General features: G+C 28.0%; 1 protein-coding gene across 1 annotated transcript in view; it reads right to left on the reverse strand.

Annotated features, from left to right (window-relative positions):
• The window catches only part of LOC145256188 (uncharacterized), a 491,452-nt gene that overhangs the window by 63,393 nt on the left and 402,169 nt on the right, over positions 1-25,890 (reverse strand). Inside the window, exons 15-16 of the mRNA XM_080114776.1 lie at positions 15,413-15,542; positions 12,921-13,018 (exon numbers count right to left, since the gene is read on the reverse strand). Coding sequence (XP_079970902.1) covers positions 12,921-13,018; positions 15,413-15,542 — 228 coding nt within the window. The remainder of the gene's footprint in view (positions 1-12,920; positions 13,019-15,412; positions 15,543-25,890) is intronic.

The following is a 25,890-nucleotide window of genomic DNA, read 5'->3' on the forward strand; positions in this document are numbered from 1 at the left end:
TATGACAGACGGTTACATACCAAAATTTTATTTTTATCGTTCAATGTTTTGCATTTTAAATTATAAAATCAAACACATCTATTCATTTTAAAACTTCATCTTGCAGTATTTGGGTTATTTTCTTGTTAAACAATTATGACTATATACATTAAGCGAGATACCGGTTTTAACCAAACGAGTTCCTTGTAGTGATTACGTGGGTAAAATTAGTTTGGCAATTTATATCCAAACATAAATATTATTTCTACTTAAAAAAGTAACATTAAAACACAAAGTTATAACAAGGGTCAGCGTTAAACTACCACAAACTTCTATGTTTGCTTCCGCTATATTAGAAACTGAGCGACCCCTAAAGATATTTAAATTTTGAATTTTTGGAATTAAAAAAATGCAGAATGTAGTAGGTGAGTGTCTAATCAATAAGTGTCTGATGAAACTTTTGTAAAAAATACGAACAGAACCTCTCCCAACCATACATGCAATAATTCGGTTTCGAGTTTCCGTTGAGTGGGTCCAAAAAGGGGGATTGATTTACTAGAACTTTGTATTAGAAACTAAGCGCCCCTCAAAATCTTTCAATATTGAATTTTTTGCATGTTGGTTTAATTTCTTAGTATGCAATCACATCCGATGCAAATTTATTTTTTAAAAGACAAAATTTGCAAAAATGGTAATATTCCAAAAAACTTATAATTCAAATTATAAAAAAATGTTAAATTAAATGAATATTCCAAAATTTGACCCGGATCATTGGATTTATCCGTCAATTATGGTTAGGGCTCGACCGGCAATCACCCAATTAAGCTGAGCGTTGTTCAATGTTGAAACGCTAAATCGATATATATATATATATATATATATATATATATATATATATATATATATATTAACAAAAATGATTTTTTTAATTATTCTTTGGGTGATGTTTTATTTTTACTGCTTATTTTTTAATTCCTGCTTACAAAAAAATTGTAAATTTGCTGGAAAAAAACTTTTCTGTACTTTCACCTAACAATTTACGGTTTTTATAAAAAGCATTCATCTTTTCTCATAAACAATTTCTGTTCACAAAAAGAAAAAATTATTACTGCCAATTTTTCTTTAAAAGAATAAAACATGTAAGTTTTTTTTGAAAAAATGTTCCTTCACCTTACAACTTACGGTAAAAAACTGTTATATATATATATATATATATATATATATATATATATATATATATGTGGGGGGTGTATGTGTGTGCTTGGTGATGTTTCCCCGGTTATTTTTTGATCGGAGCATGTTCGAGGTTATGAATAGGGCTAGGACAACAGCATATTCTTTTCATTGTTTTGACTCTCGAGTGTGTATCCGTTTATATCTTATATACTTTTATATAGAGTGATATGGTTCTCGATTAATTAACTGTCTCTTACTCTGTCGGATATATACTCGAGAGTCAAAACGATGAAAAGAATATGCTGTTGGCATAGCCCTAGTTATTAACTATCGATTAAAATGATCATTGCGAAAATTTGTAGAAGACATTAGGAACAACAATTTTGCTGGTCAGTCCATTCGCAATATTTCCTGACAGATGATTCAATTGAAAAAATGTTACATTGTTGTCAATGAGTGTGGAGTGCCGCAGTATGTACAATAAAAGAACTAAGAGGGATGTGGGCACTGGCGTAGCTGGGGGGGGAGGGCCGCCCTGAGCGGCACACCTGAGGGGGCGGCATTTTGAGAGGGTAAAAATAGAAAGTAGAAAAAATAAATAAAAATAAATAAAAGTTAAAAAATATGAAATTTTATACCAAAAAGGTTGTAAAAAATCGGAATTTTGGGGGGTATCGGAATCAGAAAAAATGTGTCCCTATTTTCTGAGTGTCGGGGGGGGCGGCATGGGGGCGGCATGGGGGCGGCATTTTGAGATGGTAAAAGAGGAAAATCGAAAAAATGCTAACAAAAAATCTGAAATTTTATATCGAAAAGGTTGTAAAAAATGGGAACTTTTGTAGTTATTGGAATCGCAAAAAGGTGTCCCTATTTTGCGAGCGGCATATGTCAGGGGGCTGCATTTTGAGAGAGTAAAAATAGAAAGTAGAAAAAATAAATAAAAATAAACAAAATCTAACAAAAAATCTGACATTTATACTGAAAAAGTTGTAAAAAAATCGGAAATTTTTGAGGTATCAGAATCAGAAAAATGTGTCTCTTATTTACGAGCAGCACATGTCAGGGGCGGCATTTTGAGAGGATAAAAATAGAAAATAGAAAAAATATATAAAAGCTAACAAAAAATCTGAAATTTTATACCGAAAGTTTGTAAAAATCTGAAGTATTGGAGGTATCGGAATCGGAAAAATGTGTCCCTATTTTACGATTCCAAAACCGATTCTTTAAAATTTTTAATTTAATTTTTCATTATTGGTACTAATTATAAATATTTATTATTTTTAAATTATCACTAAAACTAAAATGAGCATAACCTCAAAATACGATGTAAATTTATTTTATTTGTAAATTTTTTTTTTTAAAGTGCATAAATTCTCTATGTAACCTTTCAAAGAAAGCAGTTGCTGTACATGTTCTTTTGCAGCCCGCGGCGATCGTAAGATTTGCCCCCCCCCGCATTTGATAATCTGTTAACCTTCAAAATTCCAAAAGCCCTCAAAATATTTATTTTCATGGACCTAATGTTAGACTGCAGCTATTAGTCCTAGATTTTCATCGTATTACAGTACTCGTCAAAGAAGACCAAAGATTTTTCAAAACAATTATATAATTTTCTTCGGATTAATGTTCACACAATTCCCTTCAGATTAATGTTTACATACTTATTATTATTGAAAAGAAATTGTTAAATTAAATTAACTGACTACGTAATTGTATACGTAGCCAGTTAATTTAACAATTTCTTTTCAATAATAATTGAATATTATTATAATAATAATTGAAATTTCTTTTCAATAATAATATATGACTTGGGTGCCATGAGCTAGAATCGAAATCGAAACACAACTCTCAACTCTCATTCCCTAGCCTCTGAACCACTAATAAAATAAAGACTGGGTACGCAAAAGAAACCAAATATTTTTTTCAAAACAAAAACTTATAATTCAAATTATAAAAAAAATGTTAAATTAAATGAATTAGCTACACAAGCAAATATAATAATAAATTTAAATGAGAACATTTGAAAAGCTGAAAATGTTATAAAATGATAAAATCATTTTTATTTACTTTTTTGTCGTTGTTGTTAAAGTCCGAATTTTCGCCAAATTACATGGATGTATCAAGAAGAGAATAGTCCGATGTAGTTTTCTTTTCTTTGTCTTCATAATGTTATTATTAAGAGGTCGAGCCCTCCGAAGAGAAAAAACGTCTTGTATCGGTGCTTTTTTAAATCCGTGTGTGTAATCGCTCGGTTTTCAGAAATCTGTTGTTGTTATTGTTGTTGTTGTTGTTGTTAATAACGTTTCAACTCTTTTAAAAATAGTTTTAATATATTTTAAATAAATGTATTTATGAATGGCAAATAAGGCTATAAATTTATTTTTTGTGAGAGAACTCTCGCAAGGCATCAAGTTGGTTGAAAATTTACAAACAGATTTTTCACACCTTTTTTTCGGCAAAGTTATCAATGACTCTATCAAAATTCACTTCCTCGACAAGTTCCCTCTCTATTGAGAGGATTGCCAAGTCTGTAAGTCTTGTCTGGCTCATTGCTGATCTAAGGTAGTTTTTTTATGAGCTTCAGTTTTGAGAAAGAGCGCTCACAGCTAGCAACGCTAATAGCTCTGGTGAGGAAAATTCTCAGCAAGATCACAATATTAGGGACGGAATCCCCAAGTTGGTATCTTTGTATAAAGTTCAAAAGTTCAAGAGGTCCATCGATTTTGTCTTTTTCTGAAGCTTTTACAACATACTGTAACCTCTTCCTTTCAGCAAAGAATTTCTCTTTTTCTATATCTTCGTCAAATCCACCAAGCTGACAATCATAATTATCATCAAGCAGATTTGACGGTATAAGAAAAGCGTATTTATTTGCAAGATTGTGAACTTGTTGAATCTGCAAGATATTTCTTCAGTCAATCTGTCTATGTCAGCATTTCCCGTCTCAACTCAGAATCAAAACTCAGCGCTGCATCAGTCAATCCTTCACCTTCGTATTCGCAAAAAGAAACGAATGGATATTCGTTTCTTTTTGCGAATACGAGGCTCCATGCTTATCCCCATTTCAGAGCAGAGTGTTTTTGACTCGTCTATTGCAGTGTCCAGCTGGATTTTCCCAACATTAAAAACCGGCCTTGTGTCTAACTCTGCCCTCGTGGAGAGGCAAGTGAATGGGAACAATCGGCAGTCGTTGCCAAACAGACCTCAGCTCTAATTGTACACAAGATCTAATTTTAAACAAGACCATTGCTATATTTGCTTACGGCCGTTTGCCATTTTCGGCTCTCATTATGCTCAACATTATGGGAGCATTATAATAAATACATATTTATTTTATAACTATATATGTGCATATATACATATATATGTGCATATACACATATATTTATACATACATATACATATATACATACATACGTGCATATATACATATATACATATATACACACATACACATATATAAATACGCATATATACATACATATATATGTATATATATACATATATGTATATATACATATATGTATATATATACATATATAATATAAATATATACATACATATATACATACCTACATGTAGATACATACATATACATATATATATATAAACAAATATATATATAATATATCCTTCAGGATTGAGGCAATTTTTTTGTTTTAATCTAGGTTGAACTTTCTCTACATTAAAAACCGATCTTGAAATGAATTAAAGCAATTTATTCTCAATTAATGGAAATTTTGAAAACTCTAAACGCAATTGTAAATTATTACTTGATAAATAGTTTAACAGTTTGGAGTTTTCAAAATTTCCATTAATTGAGAATAAATTGCTTTAATTCATTTCAATCACTAAGTTTAAAAAATGCAAGCATTAATTATTTCTGGAGATATACTCAGTGACCGGCTGACCTAACAGGATAGTGCCAAGCCCAGGCTTCGGCCAAGCACCAAAGAAACAAAATGACCTCAGAAAGATTTCATACTTAAAGGGGAACTTTCATATAAATTTTTATCGAATAGGTGCGAAAAGAAAGTTGGATATTTGGGTGTATATACACCGACATCAAAGAGGAAATAACATTAGATTCGAAAGTTTGAATTAATTAATTTTATTACTGTCCAATTCATGAGGCTAAGACTTTGAAAGTATCAAACGTTTGTTTTTGTAGCATACTTTTATAACTCCTTGTAAACTTTACAATTGCTAGCTGGGGAATCGGACAAAATCACCCCGGGCAACCCCCACCATCTACTTAAAAAAAAGGAAAACAGGTAAGATCTCAAATGAATAAAAAATATTAAAAATCAGTTTTCATATTTTAATTTAAATTGAATTAGGAAAATTTAGGAATTTCGCAAGGTATGAAAATTAAGCAACTACAGAATAAATGTTAACTTAATAATAATGGACCAGTTTTCCTACCTAGCAAAAATGGACGAATTTCCCATGAAAGAATTATCCATGGGCGAATTTTTCCATGGACGAATTTTCCGTGGACGAATTTTCCGTGAACGAATTTTCCGGTGCCCAAATGCTGGGGGGGGAATTTTACTACCGCCCCGGGCGGCAAAAGGTCAAGCTACGCCACTGGATGTGGGGAGGCGAATGCTTATTGGTTTTTACAGTCGAATTACGGGGATGATAAAAAGTGTTGTACCAATGTAAGGAAGTGGAAATACATACGATTCTACAGATACCGATAGGTACATATTCACATGCATATATATATATATATATATATATATATATATATATATATATATATATATATATATATATTTGTTTACCGTTTTGGGGGAAAGAATTCCAACAATGTGCTCGATTACAAAAAAAAAGCATTGTTAGATATAAGAGCTTAATATTTATTTAAATGTACAGAAGGTCAGAAGAACATTGGTAACGTCGATTTCAAGCCGAACATAAGGGAGCACACACAATTATGTGTATATATATATACTAGCAGTTCAGCCCAGCTTTGCTCGAGCGCTATGTACTGTTCATAACTTAATGTGCATATGTATATATATATATATATATATATATATATATATATATATATATATATATATATATATATATATTAAAATATTTGATTCCTGTCCAGGTAACCTACATCTAAAATTTCTAGTGTTTAGATCTAAAATTGGCGGAGTAGTTTTGTAGAGTCTGCAAAAACAACTCTTTCAACTTTGATCTCTTAGCAACCAAATTTTCGCCCAAGAACTGATCAAAATGCTTGCCGCATATCTGAATGTCTTTTATGCTGAGAGATCAATTTTTTGTTTAACTTTGACCCCAATTTTCTCTCTTAAGATTTATTGTTTTGGGCTCAAATCAAATTATAAAGTTTGACCTATGTCCAAATAACTTACATTTAAAGTTTCAAGTGTTAAAACCTAAAACTGGCGGAAGAGAATAGAGATTGTAAAGGTTAAATCTTGTAACTTTGACCTCTTCACAGCCAAATCTTAGGCTGAAAACAAATTAAAAAGATTTTATTCAAATCTCGAGTTTGTAGACTTAAAAATTAATACAGTAATTTGGTTGGGGAAATGTACACACAGACAGACACATATTTAACTTTATCGATATACAAGTAGTTCAGTCCAGCTTTACTCTGGCCCTATATACGGTTCATAATATTATCTGCATTTATATATACATACTAAAATTTTGACTCAGTCCACGAAAACTTAATCTTAAATTTCAAATGCTTAGACCCAAAATTTGCGGAGGAGTTTGGTAGAGTCTGCAAAAGACAACTCTTTCAACTTTGCCCCCTTGGCAGCCAAATTGTCGCCCCAAAACTAATTAAAAACATTTCCGCATGTCTGATTACCCTTTATGTTAAATTTCAAATGTTTAGACACAAAATTTGATGAATAGTTACCTAGAGACTGCAAAGCTAAAATCTTTTGAATTTTGACCCGTTGGTAGCCAAATTTGCGTCCAAAAAACGATTAAAAAGCTTGCTCTACATCTGTATACACGCTATAGTAAATTTCAAATGTTTAGACCAAAAATTGGTTGAGAGGTTTTTTTTTTTAACTTTGACCCAAATTTTTACAATTTAACATTTATTGTTTTGGGCTCAAATCAAATTAAAATTTGGATATATGTCCTAGGAACCAACATATAAAATTTCAAGAGTTAATACCCAAAATCTGCCAAGGAGTTTGGTGGAGTGTTTAAAGGGCAAATTATTAAACGTTGACCTCTTGACAGACAAATTTCTGGCCGAAAACCGATTAAAAAGATTTTCCTACATCTCAATACCCTTATGTCAAATCTCGAGTCTGTAGACTGAAAATCAACGGAGGAATTTGGTAGAGAAATGTACACACACACACACAGAATTTCACTTTAATATATATATATATATATATGTATATGTATATATATATGTATATATATAGGCAACATTGGGCACAAAGGATAGTATATATATATATATATATATATATATATATATATATATATATATACATACTTTGTGTTTGTAAGTGTGTGTTTAGCAAAGAAATAAAGAAAAGGTTGAAGTAGGCAGGCTGGCTCGAACATGTGACGCGAAAAAAATGGAGGAGTGTAAAGGTTGGTTGGTTGAACAAAATATGAGTAAAATCAAAGGGAATTGCGTGAGCAAAAAAGTGGTCGTAAGCAGGCAGGCTCGAACCCTTATCGCGAACAAGGAAAAGAAAGTAAAAAAAAAAACGTTACGCATTGCTGCTGCCCTATCGCTAACCAGGAAGTAGTGTAAATTCAAATTAAGGCTAGACAATCAAAAAGTGGCGATGGCTGTCGAAAATACCGGCGAAAAAGCAATCTCTCCCTGTGGAAAATGCCCAGTTAAAGGTAAAACTATGAATGCTTTTGGCTTATGTTTCGATATTTTATCGTCCGAAGGGGCGAGCTTTAAAATGATGCGTACCTTGTTAAAATGCGTCGCCTTTGTCGAAAGGTTTTGCGAGACATACAAACATACGTATATATATATTCAATCATACATAGATACATACATTTAACCAGACAGGTAAGATTTATATTATAGACTCTTTAGAACCCGACGTTACTAGGGTGTTTGGGATGTGTGTTAAGCGGGAAAAAAGTGGTACTAGGAAAGCAGGCTCGAACCCGTAACGTGAAGGAGGAAAAGAACGTGAAAAAGACGCATTTTCCGTTACGTCCATCGCCAAACCGGGAGTTGTGAAGGTTTAAATTAAGGCTAGTCAATCGAAAAGAGGGAATGACTTTCGAAAATATCGGCGAAAAAAAGCGAACCTCCCTGTAGAAATGTGTCGAGTTGAGAGTGAAGGAGTTATGTAAAATTCCAAATGTTTAGACCAAAAATTAACTGAGTAGATTTCTAGAGACCGCTAAGGCCAAATCCTTTGAACTTTGAACCCTTGGCAGTTCATATTGTCAAGCAAACCGATTAAAAACTTGACCTTTCTCTGAATACACTTTATGTAAAATTTTAAATGTTTGGACCAGAAATTTGCTAAATAATTTTGTAGAGACCGCGTAGATAATTTAATTTTTTAAATTTGACCGCAATTTCGACACCTTCACATTTATTATTTTTGTCTGAAATCAAATTAAAATTTTGACTAACTACATTTAAAATTTCATATGTTTAGTCCCAAAATTGGCGGATGTTTGGTAGAGTTTTTAAAGGTCAAATCGTTGAACATTGACCCCTTGACAGCCAAATTTCTGACCGAAAACTATTAAAAAAGATTTTCCCAAATCTCAGTACCCTTATGTCAAATTTCGAGTCTGTAGACCGAAAATTGACAGAGTAGTTTGGTAGAGAAATGTACACACACAGACACACAATTTCATGTATATATATATATATATATATATATATATATATATATATATATGATTTTCAGAAAGTGAGACATTATATGTAATAAATTCCCATAAGAGCTATGACAGTCAACGAACTAGAAGTCCAAGACTCGAGTTTCACCCTCAGTTGGACTCATCAGTTACACACATCCGAACTCAGGATTCGAAAGTCGAGCCTCTTGCATGCTAGCAAGCACTCTACCGAGTAAGAAACGCCCGCACACAAGAAAGTCTATTAACTAACAAAGAGCAAGCAAACCGCGCCGAAATCGGACTGTGAAATTGACGTACTTCGTCTCGACAAGGAACGAGGTCATCCAACCAGCCAATAACTGCAAGCCGAGGTCTCACAAGCAGGATGTTCAACTCGAAAGGACGATACCATCCAGCAATGCTAACCCAGCGAGCAAATTATGATAGAATTTTCAGAATTCAGATTATAAGTAATAAATTCCAGTAACTCGGGTCTTAGACTTCCGGTTCGTTAACTGTCATAGCTCTTGTCGGCTTCGACGTTCTTTGGCTGTGGAATTTATTATATATATATATATATATATATATATATATATATATATATATATATATATATAACCCGACTATCAAACCACCCAAAACATATCATTAAACATATCCCTATATCTATCGAAAATAGACTTAGTAATAATTCCACTAAAATTGAAATGTTCAACAAACATAACACATTTTATGAAAATGCCCTGAAAGAAAGCGGCCACCCAAACACCACCTTTAACTACATTGAACCTAATCCATCCAATACCTGAAACAAGAAAATAGAGCCCGGAAAATAATTTGGTTTAACCTCCTCCCTTCAATATAATGGTTTAAACGAAACATGGCAAAATATTCTTTCAACGAATAAACACAAATATTTAATAAAACCAAGGAATAAACACAAATATTTAATAAAACCAAATATTTAATAAAAACACCATTAAACTTAGCTACAGCTGCACTGATAACCTAGAAAAATTTTCAAGAGACACAATAGAAAAATACTTAACAAAGATGAGAACACAAATAACACCAGCAGAAATAATTGCAGCAACAAATCCCAATGCCCACTTAATCAACAATGCCTAAAAACAGAAGTAGTCTATAAAGCCACAATTGCACCTGAAGAAAACCCAAATGACAAAAAGTTCTATATTGGTCTGGCAGGCACCTCCTTTAAAAGTTAGGTTTAGAGTACATAACTGCTCCTTTACAAACCCCAACCACCCTAACAAAAACTCACTAACCTCCCAATATCTAGTTCTAATCCAAAACAACCTTACACCAACCATTACGTGGGAAATCCTCAAAAATCTAACGTATGTAAATCTTTAGACTCTCCATGCCTCCTCTGCTTGAACGAAAAACTTTTTATATTTAGTTTTAAAGATAGAGACAAATTACTAAATAAAAAACATGAGACCACCATAAATTGCCGGCACTTATACACCTTTCTGAAACATCCCCTAGACAACATCCTCTTTAGAACCGCTGAATAATAATACACACACTACACCCATCTACCGCAGACACCCAACTACTGTAACATCAACACAACCAAACTCAACTCTCCCCATATCCTATATTACCCTACCCATTTACATATTCATCTACCCATGAATCCTACTACCCCCAACCCACTTACCAATTACGACTAAAACTCCCCACATTTATATGAATGTACATACTTGGCAACTTGTATAGATATATGTATGTATATATATATATGTATTTTTTGTAGATATGTCAGAAATAATATTATATTTAACGCACCTACTTGTCTATATGCGTGCATGTATCTTTAAATGTATGTGTATGTGCGGGCATGATTGAACCTATGTATGTACGCATGTCTGTGTTTATGTTTATTTCTCTATATACGCGGGCTTGATTATGTGTGATCATGAGTCGTATGTATACATAGATATATATTTGTATGTCTATGTCTGCGTACACATGTATTTGTATGTATGCATCTGCTGTCCTAGTGACTATATGTATATGTGTATCTATGTGTATATGCATGAGTGTGCGTATATGTACAGATGTAGCTATGCCTGGATTTATATACATATATGTGTCTGTATGTATGTGTATGCCTTTATCCACAATACACTTCACACTGAAAATAAGATTAAGGATAGCCACTGCCCAAAGCAACATGTTAGGAGCCCCCTCTCCTCTATGTATATGAACCTAATAATTAACTTTTAAACCTTTACACCTGATTTAAACCACCCCTTTTTTCCTAGAAACTATAAGCAAATCAATACAGACCCCTAAAAATTAAATCAACAACATGCATTTCGAACATAACTTCAACATGTCTACCTAACCTTGAATTATCTACACCCGCTTATTTATCCTTTATCTATTCATTCATTTATCTACCCTAACTTTACTTACTCGGCATAAATATACACATCTCTGTGTATATATGTATATATGTCTATATGTGTATGTATGTTTATATTTTTATGAATATGTATTCTTGTATAAATGTATATGCTTATATATATATATTATATAACCCACGCAGTATTAACTAAGTTAACTAAATTAAACCATGTACTCACTTATTTATTTATTTATTTATTATTATTATTATTATTATTATTATTATTATTTATTTATTTATCCTAACTTTACTTTATTTCCTTGGTATAGATCTATATATGCCGGTATGCGTATGCATATATATGTATGTATAGATATGTATATATTTGTGTGTATATATATATATATATGTGTGTGTGTGCCTGTATAGGTCTGTATATTTATATTTTATAAATATGTATTTTTATGTAATTGTGTATAAGTGTGCATGAGCCCGTGCGTGTGTATGTACTTGTATGCATATGTATGTGTATGTGTGTTTCTGCTTCTTACTGGATATCTGTATATCCACGTATATGTATATGGATGGGTGTGTGTATGTATATATTTATATATGTGTGAGCATGTATTTATATCTGTATATATATGCGAGTATATATATATATATATATATATACATGTACGAGAGTTGCGTGTATGTGTGTATATGCCTGCATGTAGATCCAGGTACGTCTGCATGGGCATTGTTTTTATATGTGTGTGCCTATATGTCTACATATTGGTGTGTAATATGTATGTATATGTATTATGCGTTTTTACGCGTGCGTCAACTCTTAACTGCTTAAAAACAACCCACTATGAAATGAACAGCGACCACAAAAACCGTAAATGAAACATTGTAACTGCCAAACATTACAGCTACACTAACCCTTTCCCTCACTCTCTCTCCCTTTCCTCCCATCTATCTCTCCCCTTTCTCTCTCTCTCCCTCTCTCTCTCTCCCTCTCATATAATTAATATACCCTATCGAACAGGGGAAAAAAGTAGTCAAAATTTTAAAACCCAAAAATTGAAACTACCACTTCCCCCTCCTCTTATTACACTCGCTCTTTTCTCTTTACCATCCTCTCTCCACCTCACTCTCCCTATATCCACATATCTCCACCCAAGTCTACCTGAATATGCTACCCCAACACACAATACAACCTAATATATTTTAACCTTCAAACCTGAAATTTTATCATTAACCTCCTTCCACCCTATTATATCCTACTTCAAACCCCCCTCCTTTTTCTTTCTTTCTTTTTTTTCTTCTCGTATTCCTCCTAAAAACAATTCTTCCTAATACTAACCAACCATTTCTGTAAGGTTTGACGAGGCTCTTAGATCGTAAACACGGTCCAACATCCGAAACATATGTAACCAAACAGATAAAACGGTAATAAAAAAATAAAAAACACACACATATATATATATATATATATAAATTTGAACATTTTTAGGTTTATCGTAAAAAAAATCGAACTGTGTACCGTATGTTAAATGAGAAAACAATTTACCGATGTATGAAACGATTCATCTCCAAGTATTGACAACCTTTGGCCACGTCAAGGGATAATTCTAAGAGGTCTTTCGATGTCAGTGTAGCCGCCATATCCTGAAAAATAATTTTAACACTAAATAATCCTTACTTTAAAGAAGAATACGCAATTCATCGTACTTATAAAGAACAATTGAAGTTGAACAATAATACTAATGAAAAGAAAAAAAAATTAAATAAAAACTTTACATCTTTATACTTTTTAACATACATGTTCATAATAGTCATTATATAGGTAGAAATACCAAAACGCTTAGATATTATAAAGGTTTGTGTCATATCGTTACTGACTCAGCAAAATTGACTTATTTGAAATAGCATTACTTTGATTGTTTGACGCATTAAATCAGTCCACAAACGCGTGTGAGCATACGTGTCTGAATACGCGTTTGTGTGTGTGTGTGTGTGTGTGTGTGTGTGTGTGTATGTGTGTGTATCTAGTAAAATCCGGAATAGAATCTACCAACCAACGGACATTTTGAACAATACGTATGGTTCCACTATAACCGATCATTTGCTTAAAACCCCACAATGTGCAATGAATTTCAGCAGTGACTCATTTTCTATCCTGAGTCACGCTCACTCGTTATTTCATTTGAAGGTCTTGGAGACTATTCACGTCCGGTTAAGGAGAGCTTCTCTCTGTAAGCAGAAGGATTGTTTTTTAGGTTTGGACGTGATTTGCGTTTTCTCCCCATATCATAACGATAGATTTATTTTAGTTGTTCCTCTCATTTTATTCTCTTTCCCCCGATAATTTTACTTTATTTTAGTCGCTCCCCACGTTTTAATTCGTTTCCCTATATTAATAAAATTAAAACAAGAAAACCTTCGATTTAGCTTTTGAAAAGTGAGGGCGAAACCTGTTTGCCCGACTCTACCCCATTATCTTTTTTTCTTCTTAACCTTTATTAAATATTTTCCCTTTGTCCTTCTTTTTATCATAAAAGATACAAAAAAATAAGTCTTTCTTTTTTCATAGCTATAATAAAATGTTGTGCCCCCTAAAAATAATGATATATGTATATACATTTATATATTTATATATTTATATATATATATATATTTATATATATGTATATATATATATATATTTATATATATATATATATATATATATATATATATATATATATATATATACTGTATAAGCAAAATCAAGACTTCAAAAAAGATGCTGATAGTAACAAAACGTGTATTTCATTCTACACTACAATTGTTTCCATGCCAGATCGACAATTTCGAACACTATGGCGTTTGAAAATTTCTACAAAACCAGCGTTTCTTCAGACATTATGAATAAAAACACTGTTGACAATGGAACATTGTTTAAGGAAAAAGAAAAAAAGAAAAATCCCCTTAACGGAAAAAGAAGCATGTGTAAAATATTCACTCTGGAGGTGACCTCCGTGAAAAGCCCATTTAATTGTTAATATATCACCTAATTTTCGTATCCTTATTTAAAAACAAAGTCATAAGAAGTTTCCACAAAAAAAACCCTTAACCATGAAAAATGTTTTTTTTTAATATATCCCATTCGTTGAATTCCTAAATTAGATTTCTCTATTTCTTTATTCGACATAATTAATTTTTAAAAATAATTTTGTATTTCTATATTTATAATATGGTTATAACAACCTTACATTAACGTTACGTAAAAAATAAAAAGATTAAAAAAATAAAATAAGCTATAATTTTTGCAGATGAATGCAATTCCACGACGCATGCATAACAAAGTTTTATTGTCTTTTTAAATAAATAGAAAATGGAGTTTTTAATATGAATATCAATACACACACAATAAAACACAAATTTATTTGAGGTATAGATATACTATTTGTGTATACATCTCTTTCTGTTCATTTGATTTTAGTATAATTTCGCATAAATCAAGGGTCTCTTAATAAAACTAACAGTTGATCATTATATGAGATATTTTAATACCCCCGTATTCTACAATAATTCTTGATTACTTTTAAAAATTGGGTTAAGAAAAAGTGGGTAATGTTTATGTAACTATTTCCAGTTCACCAATTCAATGTAGTAAATATTCCTTTATGTTTTCGTCTTAATAGAATCCAAGACAAGGATCTAACTCCTGTTGGCATTCAAATTCTCTCATGACGGCATTCAAATCCTCTCCTGTTGGCATTCAAATTCTCTTCGGTTGGCATATAAATTCTCTCATGACGGCATTCAAATTCTCTCCTGTTGGAATTCAAATTGTCTGCTATAGAATTAAAATTATCTCATGACGGCATTCAAATTCTCTCCTGTTGAATTCAAATTCTCTGCTATAGAATTAAAATACTCTGATGACGGAATTCAAATTCTCTGCTAAAGACATTCCTATTCTATCCTGTCGGCATTCAAATTTTCTCCAATAAACATTCAAATTCTCTCAACTAGCATAAGTGTGCATATTTGTATTTTTGTTTTCTCGATACTGACCGGTTTGGGTCGATTCTCACGCAGAAAATTCCGAAGATCTCCTCCGTTTAGTAATTCCAGAACAATAAATCTTGGGTGAGCTTCGAAACACACGCCCAAGAATTTGACGATGTTCGGGTGATTGAATTTGCTGAAACAAAAAACAAAATAAGATGTATTTTTGAAAAGACAATTCGCCACCCGTTATACAAAGAACGATATAAAGCAGCACTCTATTAAATTTCAAATAGTTCATTTTTGTGAGATACTCTTACAATTATATAATATTGCAATATCGTTTGAGTTCAAAGTTCATTTCGAGAAGAGAACGAGATAGCTACGTATTTTTTCGTTGAACAATTCAAATCTATTAGTGGATAATTTAACGGTGATTAGAATAATAAGATCTAGACATTTTACAATTCTAATTGAAGTTACACCCAAAACCTATTTTATTATTTTAGATTATTAGCGTGCGTCTCATATCTATTATATATTGATATATATTCAGATTTTCACATTCATACCCAAAGAACATTTATGTTGACAAATCAAACCTTGTTTCTAGATGTCTTTTCTTATGTGAAAACTAATGCTTAAATATGATATACTGCTAATATAAAGCAACTACGACAAAAAATCAGTTAGCCTTATTTTAAACTGTATATTACCATAAAAGATATCTATCTTAAGGTTAAATGTGTAAATATGATAAAAGAAATCTAAATGACTTAATTGCAACCGGAAAACACCGGTTAATAATAGCTAGTTTTTAATTATTTTAATTATGTAAAGTATGTCGAATTAAAAAAAAATGTTTTCCCATGTGCAGTGGAACTCAAGGGCAATCTGTCATCAGTGCTAAAAATCAAGATTGGTAAAGCATCAAAAATAAGGAAGAACATGTAAGGAACAAAAGAATTGCGTCACAACAGAAGAGAAATACAGTTGCAAATTCATTAGTATGTAATAGAGTGCGATTCTAAAAGATGTATTGATATGAAGCTAAATACAAACGTTATAATCGTTAATCTTCACCGTGTCGACTGTATATAGACTCTAAAAATAATTAACTGCCGAAGGATAAATCAGGTTTGAGGCAGTATTATTAATTTTGAAATACGGAAGCACTTATTGAGTCAGGGAAATATTTAGTTCAAATGAGTTTGATTTTGCAGCTACTCCCGCAGTTTAACATTATTGTGGTTCTTCAGTTCTGTAAACGACCAAGCACTTATACAACTACTTTAATAATAATAATAATAATAATAATAATAATAATAATAATAATAATAACAATAATAATAATAATAACAATAATAATAATAATAATAATAATAATAATAATAATAATAATAATAATAAAATCTCTACCCATTTGTAATTATTTCTTTACAATAAAATAGCAATGCAAATTGCTCATTATGTTTTAAATGAGACATTTTTCCATTAGCTCGCCAATAATATGTCATGATATTTTAGATTTTGCGTTATGTTGATGTTATTTTAGAGTTTGTTTCATGTAAATGTTATTTTAGATTTTTTATGTAAATGTTTTTTATAGTTTGTTTTATATACATGTTATTTTAGATTGTGTTTATGTACATGTTATTTTAGATTGTGTTTATGTACATGTTAGTTTAGATTTTGTTTTATGTAAATGTTAGTTTAGATTTTGTTTTATGTACATGATATTTTAGATTTTTTATGTAAATGTTTTTTATAGTTTGTTTTATATACATGTTATTTTAGATTGTGTTTATGTACATGTTAGTTTAGATTTTGTTTTATGTACATGATATTTTAGATTTTTTTATGTTCATGTGATTGTAGATTTTGTTTTATGCAAATATTATTTTAGAGTTTGTTTTAATGTACATGTTAATTTAGATTTTGCTTTATGTAAATGTTATTTTAGAGTTTGTTTTATGTCCATATTATTTTAGATTTTGTTTTATTTACATGTTATTTTAGATTTTGTTTTTATGTTAACCTTATTTTAGGTTTGTTGTATGTACATGTTATTTTAGATTTAGTTTCATGTTCATGTTATTTTATATTTAATTTTATGTTCATGTTATTTTAGATTTTGTTTTATGTTCATGTTATTTTAAATTTTGCTTATGTATATGTTATTTAAGATTTTGTTTTATGTTCATGTAATTTTAGATTTTGTTTTATGTAAATGTTATTTTAAATTTTGTTGTATGTACATGTAATTTTAGATTTTGTTTTATGTTCATGTAATTTTAAATTTTGTTTTATGTTCATATAATTTTAGATTTTTTTAATTTTTTATGTTATTCTAGATTTTTGTTGTGTACATGTTGTTTTATATTTTGTTTTATGTTCATGTAATTTTAGATTTTGTTTTATGTTCATGTTATTTTAGATTTTGTTGTATGTTCATGTAAATTTAGATTTCTTATGTAATGTTATTATAGATATTTGTCGTGTACATGTTGTTTTATATTTTGTTTATTTGTACATGTTATTTTAGATTTAGTTTTCTGTACAAGTTTTTGACATTGTTTTTATTTACATATTATTTTAGAGTTTTTATGTACATTTTATTTTAGATTTTGTTTTATTTACATATTATTTTAGAGTTTTTTATGTATATGGTATTTTAGATTTTTTTTATGTGCATATTATTTTAGAGTTTTTTGTGTATATGGTATTTTAGATTTTGTTTTATGTGCATGTTGTTTTAAAGTTTTGTTTTATGTACATATTATTTTAGATTTTTTTATGTACATGTTTTTTTGAGTTCGTTTTATGTAAATGTTATTTTAGATTTTTTTTTATGTAAATGTTATTTTAGATTTTGTTTTATGTAAATGTTATTTTAGATTTTGTTTTATGTAAATGTTATTTTAGATTTTGTTTTATGTAAATGTTATTTTAGATTTCGTTTTATGTAAATGTTATTTTAGATTTCGTTTTATGTAAATGTTATTTTAGATTTTGTTTTATGTAAATGTTATTTTAGATTTTGTTTTATGTAAATGTTTTTTGAGTTCGTTTTATGTAAATGTTATTTTAGATTTTGTTTTATGTAAATGTTATTTTAGATTTTGTTTTATGTAAATGTTATTTTAGATTTTGTTTTATGTAAATGTTATTTTAGATTTCGTTTTATGTAAATGTTATTTTAGATTTCGTTTTATGTAAATGTTATTTTAGATTTTGTTTTATGTAAATGTTATTTTAGATTTTGTTTTATGTAAATGTTATTTTAGATTTCGTTTTATGTAAATGTTATTTTAGATTTTGTTTTATGTAAATGTTATTTTAGATTTCGTTTTATGTAAATGTTATTTTAGATTTTGTTTTATGTAAATGTTATTTTAGATTTTGTTTTATGTAAATGTTATTTTAGATTTTGTTTTATGTAAATGTTATTTTAGATTTTGTTTTATGTAAATGTTTTTTGAGTTCGTTTTATGTAAATGTGATTTTAGATTTTGTTTTATGTACATGTTTTTTTAGATTTTGTTTTATGTACATGTTTTTTTGATTTCGTTTTATGTAAATGTTATTTTAGATTTCGTTTTATGTAAATGTTATTTTAGATTTTGTTTTATGTAAATGTTATTTTAGATTTTGTTTTATGCAAATGTTTTTTGAGTTCGTTTTATGTAAATGTTATTTTAGATTTCGTTTTATGTAAATGTTATTTTAGATTTTGTTTTATATAAATGTTATTTTAGATTTTGTTTTATGTACATGTTTTTTTGAGTTCGTTTTATGTGAACGTTACTTTAGATTTTGTTTTATGTAAATGTTATTTTAGATTTTGTTTTATGTACATGTTTTTTGAGTTCGTTTTATGTAAATGTTATTTTAGATTTCGTTTTATGTAAATGTTATTTAAGATTTCGTTTTATGTAAATGTTATTTTAGATTTCGTTTTATGTACATGTTTTTTGAGTTCGTTTTATGTAAATGTTATTTTAGATTTTGTTTTATGTAAATGTTATTTTAGATTTTGTTTTATGTAAATGTTATTTTAGATTTTGTTTTATGTAAATGTTATTTTAGATTTCGTTTTATGTAAATGTTATTTTAGATTTTGTTTTATGTAAATGTTATTTTAGATTTCGTTTTATGTAAATGTTATTTTAGATTTTGTTTTATGTAAATGTTATTTTAGATTTTGTTTTATGCAAATGTTTTTTGAGTTCGTTTTATGTAAATGTTATTTTAGATTTCGCTTTATGTAAATGTTATTTTAGATTTCGTTTTATGTAAATGTTATTTTAGATTTTGTTTTATATAAATGTTATTTTAGATTTTGTTTTATGTACATGTTTTTTTGAGTTCGTTTTATGTGAACGTTACTTTAGATTTTGTTTTATGTAAATGTTATTTTAGATTTTGTTTTATGTACATGTTTTTTGAGGTCGTTTTATGTAAATGTTATTTTAGATTTCGTTTTATGTAAATGTTATTTTAGATTTCGTTTTATGTAAATGTTATTTTAGATTTCGTTTTATGTACATGTTTTTTGAGTTCGTTTTATGTAAATGTTATTTTAGATTTTGTTTTATGTAAATGTTATTTTAGATTTTGTTTTATGTAAATGTTATTTTAGATTTTGTTTTATGTAAATGTTATTTTAGATTTCGTTTTATGTAAATGTTATTTTAGATTTTGTTTTATGTAAATGTTATTTTAGATTTTGTTTTATGTACATGTTTTTTGAGTTCGTTTTATGTAAATGTTATTTTAGATTTTGTTTTATGTACATGTTTTTTTGATTTCGTTTTATGTAAATGTTATTTTAGATTTTGTTTTATGTAAATGTTATTTTAGATTTCGTTTTATGTAAATGTTATTTTAGATATCGTTTTATGTAAATGTTATTTTAGATTTTGTTTTATGTAAATGTTATTTTAGATTTTGTTTTATGTACATGATTTTTTTAGTTCGTTTTATGTAAATGTTATTTTAGATTTTGTTTTATATAAATGTTATTTAAGATTTTGTTTTATGTACATGTTTTTTTGAGTTCGTTTTATGTAAACGTTACTTTAGATTTTGTTTTATGTAAATGTTATTTTAGATTTTGTTTTATGTACATGCTTTTTGAGTTCGTTTTATGTAAATGTTATTTTAGATTTTGTTTTATGTAAATGTTATTTTAGATTTTGTTTTATGTACATGATTTTTTTAGTTTGTTTTATGTAAATTTTATTTTAGATTTTGTTTTATATAAATGTTATTTTAGATTTTGTTTTATGTACAGGTTTTTTTGATTTCGTTTTATGTAAATGTTATTTTAGATTTTGTTTTATGTAAATGTTATTTTAGATTTCGTTTTATGTAAATGTTATTTTAGATTTCGTTTTATGTAAATGTTATTTTAGATTTTGTTTTATGTAAATGTTATTTTAGATTTTGTTTTATGTACATGATTTTTTTAGTTCGTTTTATGTAAATGTTATTTTAGATTTTGTTTTATATAAATGTTATTTTAGATTTTGTTTTATGTACATGTTTTTTTGAGTTCGTTTTATGTAAACGTTACTTTAGATTTTGTTTTATGTAAATGTTATTTTAGATTTTGTTTTATGTACATGTTTTTTGAGTTCGTTTTATGTAAATGTTATTTTAGATTTCGTTTTATGTAAATGTTATTTTAGATTTCGTTTTATGTACATGTTTTTTGAGTTCGTTTTATGTAAATGTTATTTTAGATTTTGTTTTATGTAAATGTTATTTTAGATTTTGTTTTATGTAAATGTTATTTTAGATTTTGTTTTATGTAAATGTTTTTTGAGTTCGTTTTATGTAAATGTTATTTTAGATTTCGTTTTATGTAAATGTTATTTTAGATTTCGTTTTATGTAAATGTTATTTTAGATTTCGTTTTATGTAAATGTTATTTTAGATTTTTTTTTATGTAAATGTTATTTTAGATTTTGTTTTATGTGAATGTTATTTTAGATTTCATTTTATATAAATGTTATTTTAGATTTCGTTTTATATAAATGTTATTTTAGATTTTGTTTTATGTAAATGTTTTTTGAGTTCGTTTTATGTAAATGTTATTTTAGATTTCGTTTTATGTAAATGTTATTTTAGATTTCGTTTTATGTAAATGTTATTTTAGATTTTGTTTTATGTAAATGTTATTTTAGATTTCGTTTTATGTAAATGTTATTTTAGATTTCGTTTCATGTAAATGTTATTTTAGATTTCGTTTTATGTAAATGTTATTTTAGATTTCGTTTTATGTAAATGTTATTTTAGATTTCGTTTTATGTAAATGTTATTTTAGATTTCGTTTTATGTAAATGTTATTTTAGATTTCGTTTTATATAAATGTTATTTTAGATTTTGTTTTATGTAAATGTTATTTTAGATTTTGTTTTATGTAAATGTTATTTAAGATTTTGTTTTATGTAAATGTTATTTTAGATTTTGTTTTATGTAAATGTTATTTTAGATTTCGTTTTATGTAAATGTTATTTTAGATTTCGTTTTATATAAATTTTATTTTAGATTTCGTTTTATGTAAATGTTATTTTAGATTTTGTTTTATGTAAATGTTATTTTAGATTTCGTTTTATGTAAATGTTATTTTAGATTTCGTTTTATATAAATGTTATTTTAGATTTCGTTTTATGTAAATGTTATTTTAGATTTTGTTTTATGTAAATGTTATTTTAGATTTCGTTTTATATAAATGTTATTTTAGATTTTGTTTTATGTAAATGTTATTTTAGATTTTGTTTTATGTAAATGTTATTTAAGATTTTGTTTTATGTAAATGTTTTTTGAGTTCGTTTTATGTAAATGTTATTTTAGATTTCGTTTTATGTAAATGTTATTTTAGATTTTGTTTTATGTAAATGTTATTTTAGATTTTGTTTTATGTAAATGTTATTTTAGATTTAATTTTATGTAAATGTTTTTTGAGTTCGGTTTATGTAAATGTTATTTTAGATTTCGTTTTATGTAAATGTTTTTTTTAGATTTCGTTTTATGTAAATGTTATTTTAGATTTCGTTTTATGTAAATGTTATTTTAGATTTTGTTTTATGTAAATGTTATTTTAGATTTTGTTTTATGTAAATGTTATTTTAGATTTCGTTTTATGTAAATGTTTTTTGAGTTCGTTTTATGTAAATGTTATTTTAGATTTCGTTTTATGTAAATGTTATTTTAGATTTTGTTTTATGTAAATGTTTTTTGAGTTCGTTTTATGTAAATGTTATTTTAGATTTCGTTTTATGTAAATGTTATTTTAGATTTCGTTTTATGTAAATGTTATTTTAGATTTTGTTTTATGTAAATGTTATTTTAGATTTCGTTTTATGTAAATGTTTTTTTAGATTTCGTTTTATGTAAATGTTATTTTAGATTTTGTTTTATGTAAATGTTATTTTAGATTTTGTTTTATGTAAATGTTTTTTGAGTTCGTTTTATGTAAATGTTATTTTAGATTTCGTTTTATGTAAATGTTATTTTAGATTTTGTTTTATGTAAATGTTATTTTAGATTTTGTTTTATGTAAATATTATTTTAGATTTCGTTTTATGTAAATGTTATTTTAGATTTTGTTTTATGTAAATGTTTTTTTGATTTCGTTTTATGTAAATGTTATTTTAGATTTTGTTTTATGTAAATGTTTTTTTGATTTCGTTTTATGTAAATGTTATTTTAGATTTAGTTTCATGTACATGGTTTTTTAGAGTTTGTTTTATGTTCATATTATTTTAGGGTTTATTCTAACCTAAAATAACCTCCCGTATTGCCGACATCATTTGTTGGAATTACTATTATGCCTGTTGACTCTGGACAGTTTAGCCTCAACGTTGCTCACAACATTTGGTTTATATATCGTAATAGTCTAACCTAGAACTGATTTAATTCTGTGATTCGAGGTTTATGTTAAAGAGAAAGTAAAAATTACATGTTTTGCGATTAATATGGTTTAATTTCTCGTAGAGTTCCCTTACTGCACTCATACTCTAGCAAATGCAACCACAGGAGTTATATAACCAAGACATTCGTTCACTTGAAATCAAAAGTTTTGCGTCATCTTATGAGCTGATTGTTCAAAATTTGATATACAGATTTGATGCTGTAACCATCATGCATTATGGCGGCTTGATGAGATAGATAGTATTATTATTTATCAACGTTTCCATGAAATAACTGCGAGAGTATTGTATACGATACCAAAAAAGTAAGATCCAAAGAAAGCTTTGGCAGATCATGATAAGACGAATGTAGTCGTGAGATGCAAGCTCACGACAAACGTGTGTTCTTGCATAAATCACTTGAACACAACGCCTAAATCAACCATTAATTAGATTTTAACTAAACCATAAGAATAAATACCTTGTTTTATTTGCTGTCATATTTGTCCAATTTTTCCTATTCTCATTTTAACGTAGTCATTATTTGATAATCATCTGTTTATTGATCAAACCGAACCTATCAATGAATCAGTTGTCAAACACTGACTGGTTTAGTTGGGCAATGATTTGTAAACGATGGAGCAATGGCCTTTTATATTGGCATAGTGTAAACATATGATCCTATTGCTAGTCACGATACAATGACAATTAGACGCTAATGTCAAGCGGGAGCCAACAGTGATGAAAAATATATATAAATTATAATAAAACAAAAATGCAATTCAAAACAAAGTTGACAACTGATCGGAATGATATCTTCGATTTATGTTTCCAGCCTGCAAATTATTGGATAAAACTGCAAAGCAAATAGCAGAAAGTGTAAGAATAGGAAACAACAATTTAATAAGAATGGCAACTGTAAGATCTCAATAATTTAGTTTTGGAAACGATGAAGATCGTGTTTAAATTGAATTAAAGAAAGAAGTTCGAAAATGAGAAAGAGTGCGGCTTTCAATAGTAATGGTTTGTAAGTTTGTCTTTTGAAGCAGAAGGTAAAAAGGTAGAAATTATAGGGGATTACGCAGTTAAAAATGCATTTCTAATTTAAAGAAAAATAAATAGGGAAATTATTTTTATAACTAGCAGCACTATCCGGAATTAGTAAGTTATTAATTTTATCGATGACAATTGATGGCCTGGAGTAATCACGCTATAAATAAATGTTATTGCTAAAACAGAAAAACGTAATCAGGGTAAAACGTAAACAAAGGTAAAACGAATAAAATCTTACTTAAAAACAAAATCAGGAGTGAATACATTTTTCAAAAAAGTAAAACATGAATAAAAATGCGCATGATTAATTTTATTTCAGAAATAAAGTTATCCTCTTCACCATTTTTCCTTGTCTCTTTGTGTTTATATTTTTCTTACTCTAAAGTTATGAAGAGTAAGTTATCCTCCTCACCATTTTTCCTTGTCTCTTTGTGTTTATATTTTTCTTACTCTAAAGTTATGAAGAGTAAGTTATCCTCCTCACCATTTTTCCTTGTCTCTTTGTGTTTATATTTTTCTTACTCTAAAGTTATGAAGAGTAAGTTATCCTCCTCACCATTTTTTCTTGTCTCTTTGTGTTTATATTTTTCTTACTCTAAAGTTATGAAGAGTAAGTTATCCTCCTCACCATTTTTTCTTGTCTCTTTGTGTTTATATTTTTCTTACTCTAAAGTTATGAAGAGTAAGTTATCCTCCTCACCATTTTTTCTTGTCTCTTTGTGTTTATATTTTTCTTACTCTAAAGTTATGAAGAGTAAGTTATCCTCTTCACCATTTTTTCTTGTCTCTTTGTGTTTATATTTTTCTTACTCTAAAGTTATGAAGAGTAAGTTACTGTTTTGTTCATATGGACGAACTTTTCTTGTATAATTATGCCTATATGTCGTTTTTATTACATGTCATTAGAAATATAAAGCTTTCTTTTCTTTGCCCGTAGAAATCAATTTGCATATGTGATCAATTTATGAGCCAGACACACGTACGTTCGTTTATATAATATAGAGAAACAAGTACTAATAACTCAGAGGAATTATGTTGTTTTTTTATTTGTTAGTCTATAAAACAAATTATAGAAGATACATTTAAAAGTAAAGTAATTAAAATAAATGAAAGGTCGGAAATAATAAAATAAAAATGGACTGGAAAAAAAGAAATATAAAACGATGGTTCTGCAAAAAAGACAAGGAGTTTAACGACGATGACAGCTGCAAAAAGATAAAGATAAAAAAAAAACAAGGATTTACACAAACATGAAAAACACATGAGATTGAAAATTTCAAGAAGGACAATTGACAAAAATAAAAAAAGTTGGATTGTAGAAAAATAAAATGCACTGATAAACAAGGTGTGGTTAAAAGGAAAGAAAGAAAAATTGATAAATAATGAAAAAAAGTATAGACAGTATGACATCACATAAAAATATATGTCAGAAAAATAACTATGTTAAATAACCGCCCACTTACAATAGAAATAAACATAATTCAATCTTAATTTTTTTATATGAATATAGATGTGGGATTATTGATGTATGTATCTTTGTTTGTATTTTAAAATAAAACATGTGATTTCGTT

Source organism: Euprymna scolopes, chromosome 32 (assembly GCF_053919585.1).
Source record: "Euprymna scolopes isolate OS-2025 chromosome 32, ASM5391958v1, whole genome shotgun sequence".
Lineage (NCBI taxonomy): Eukaryota > Metazoa > Mollusca > Cephalopoda > Sepiida > Sepiolidae > Euprymna > Euprymna scolopes.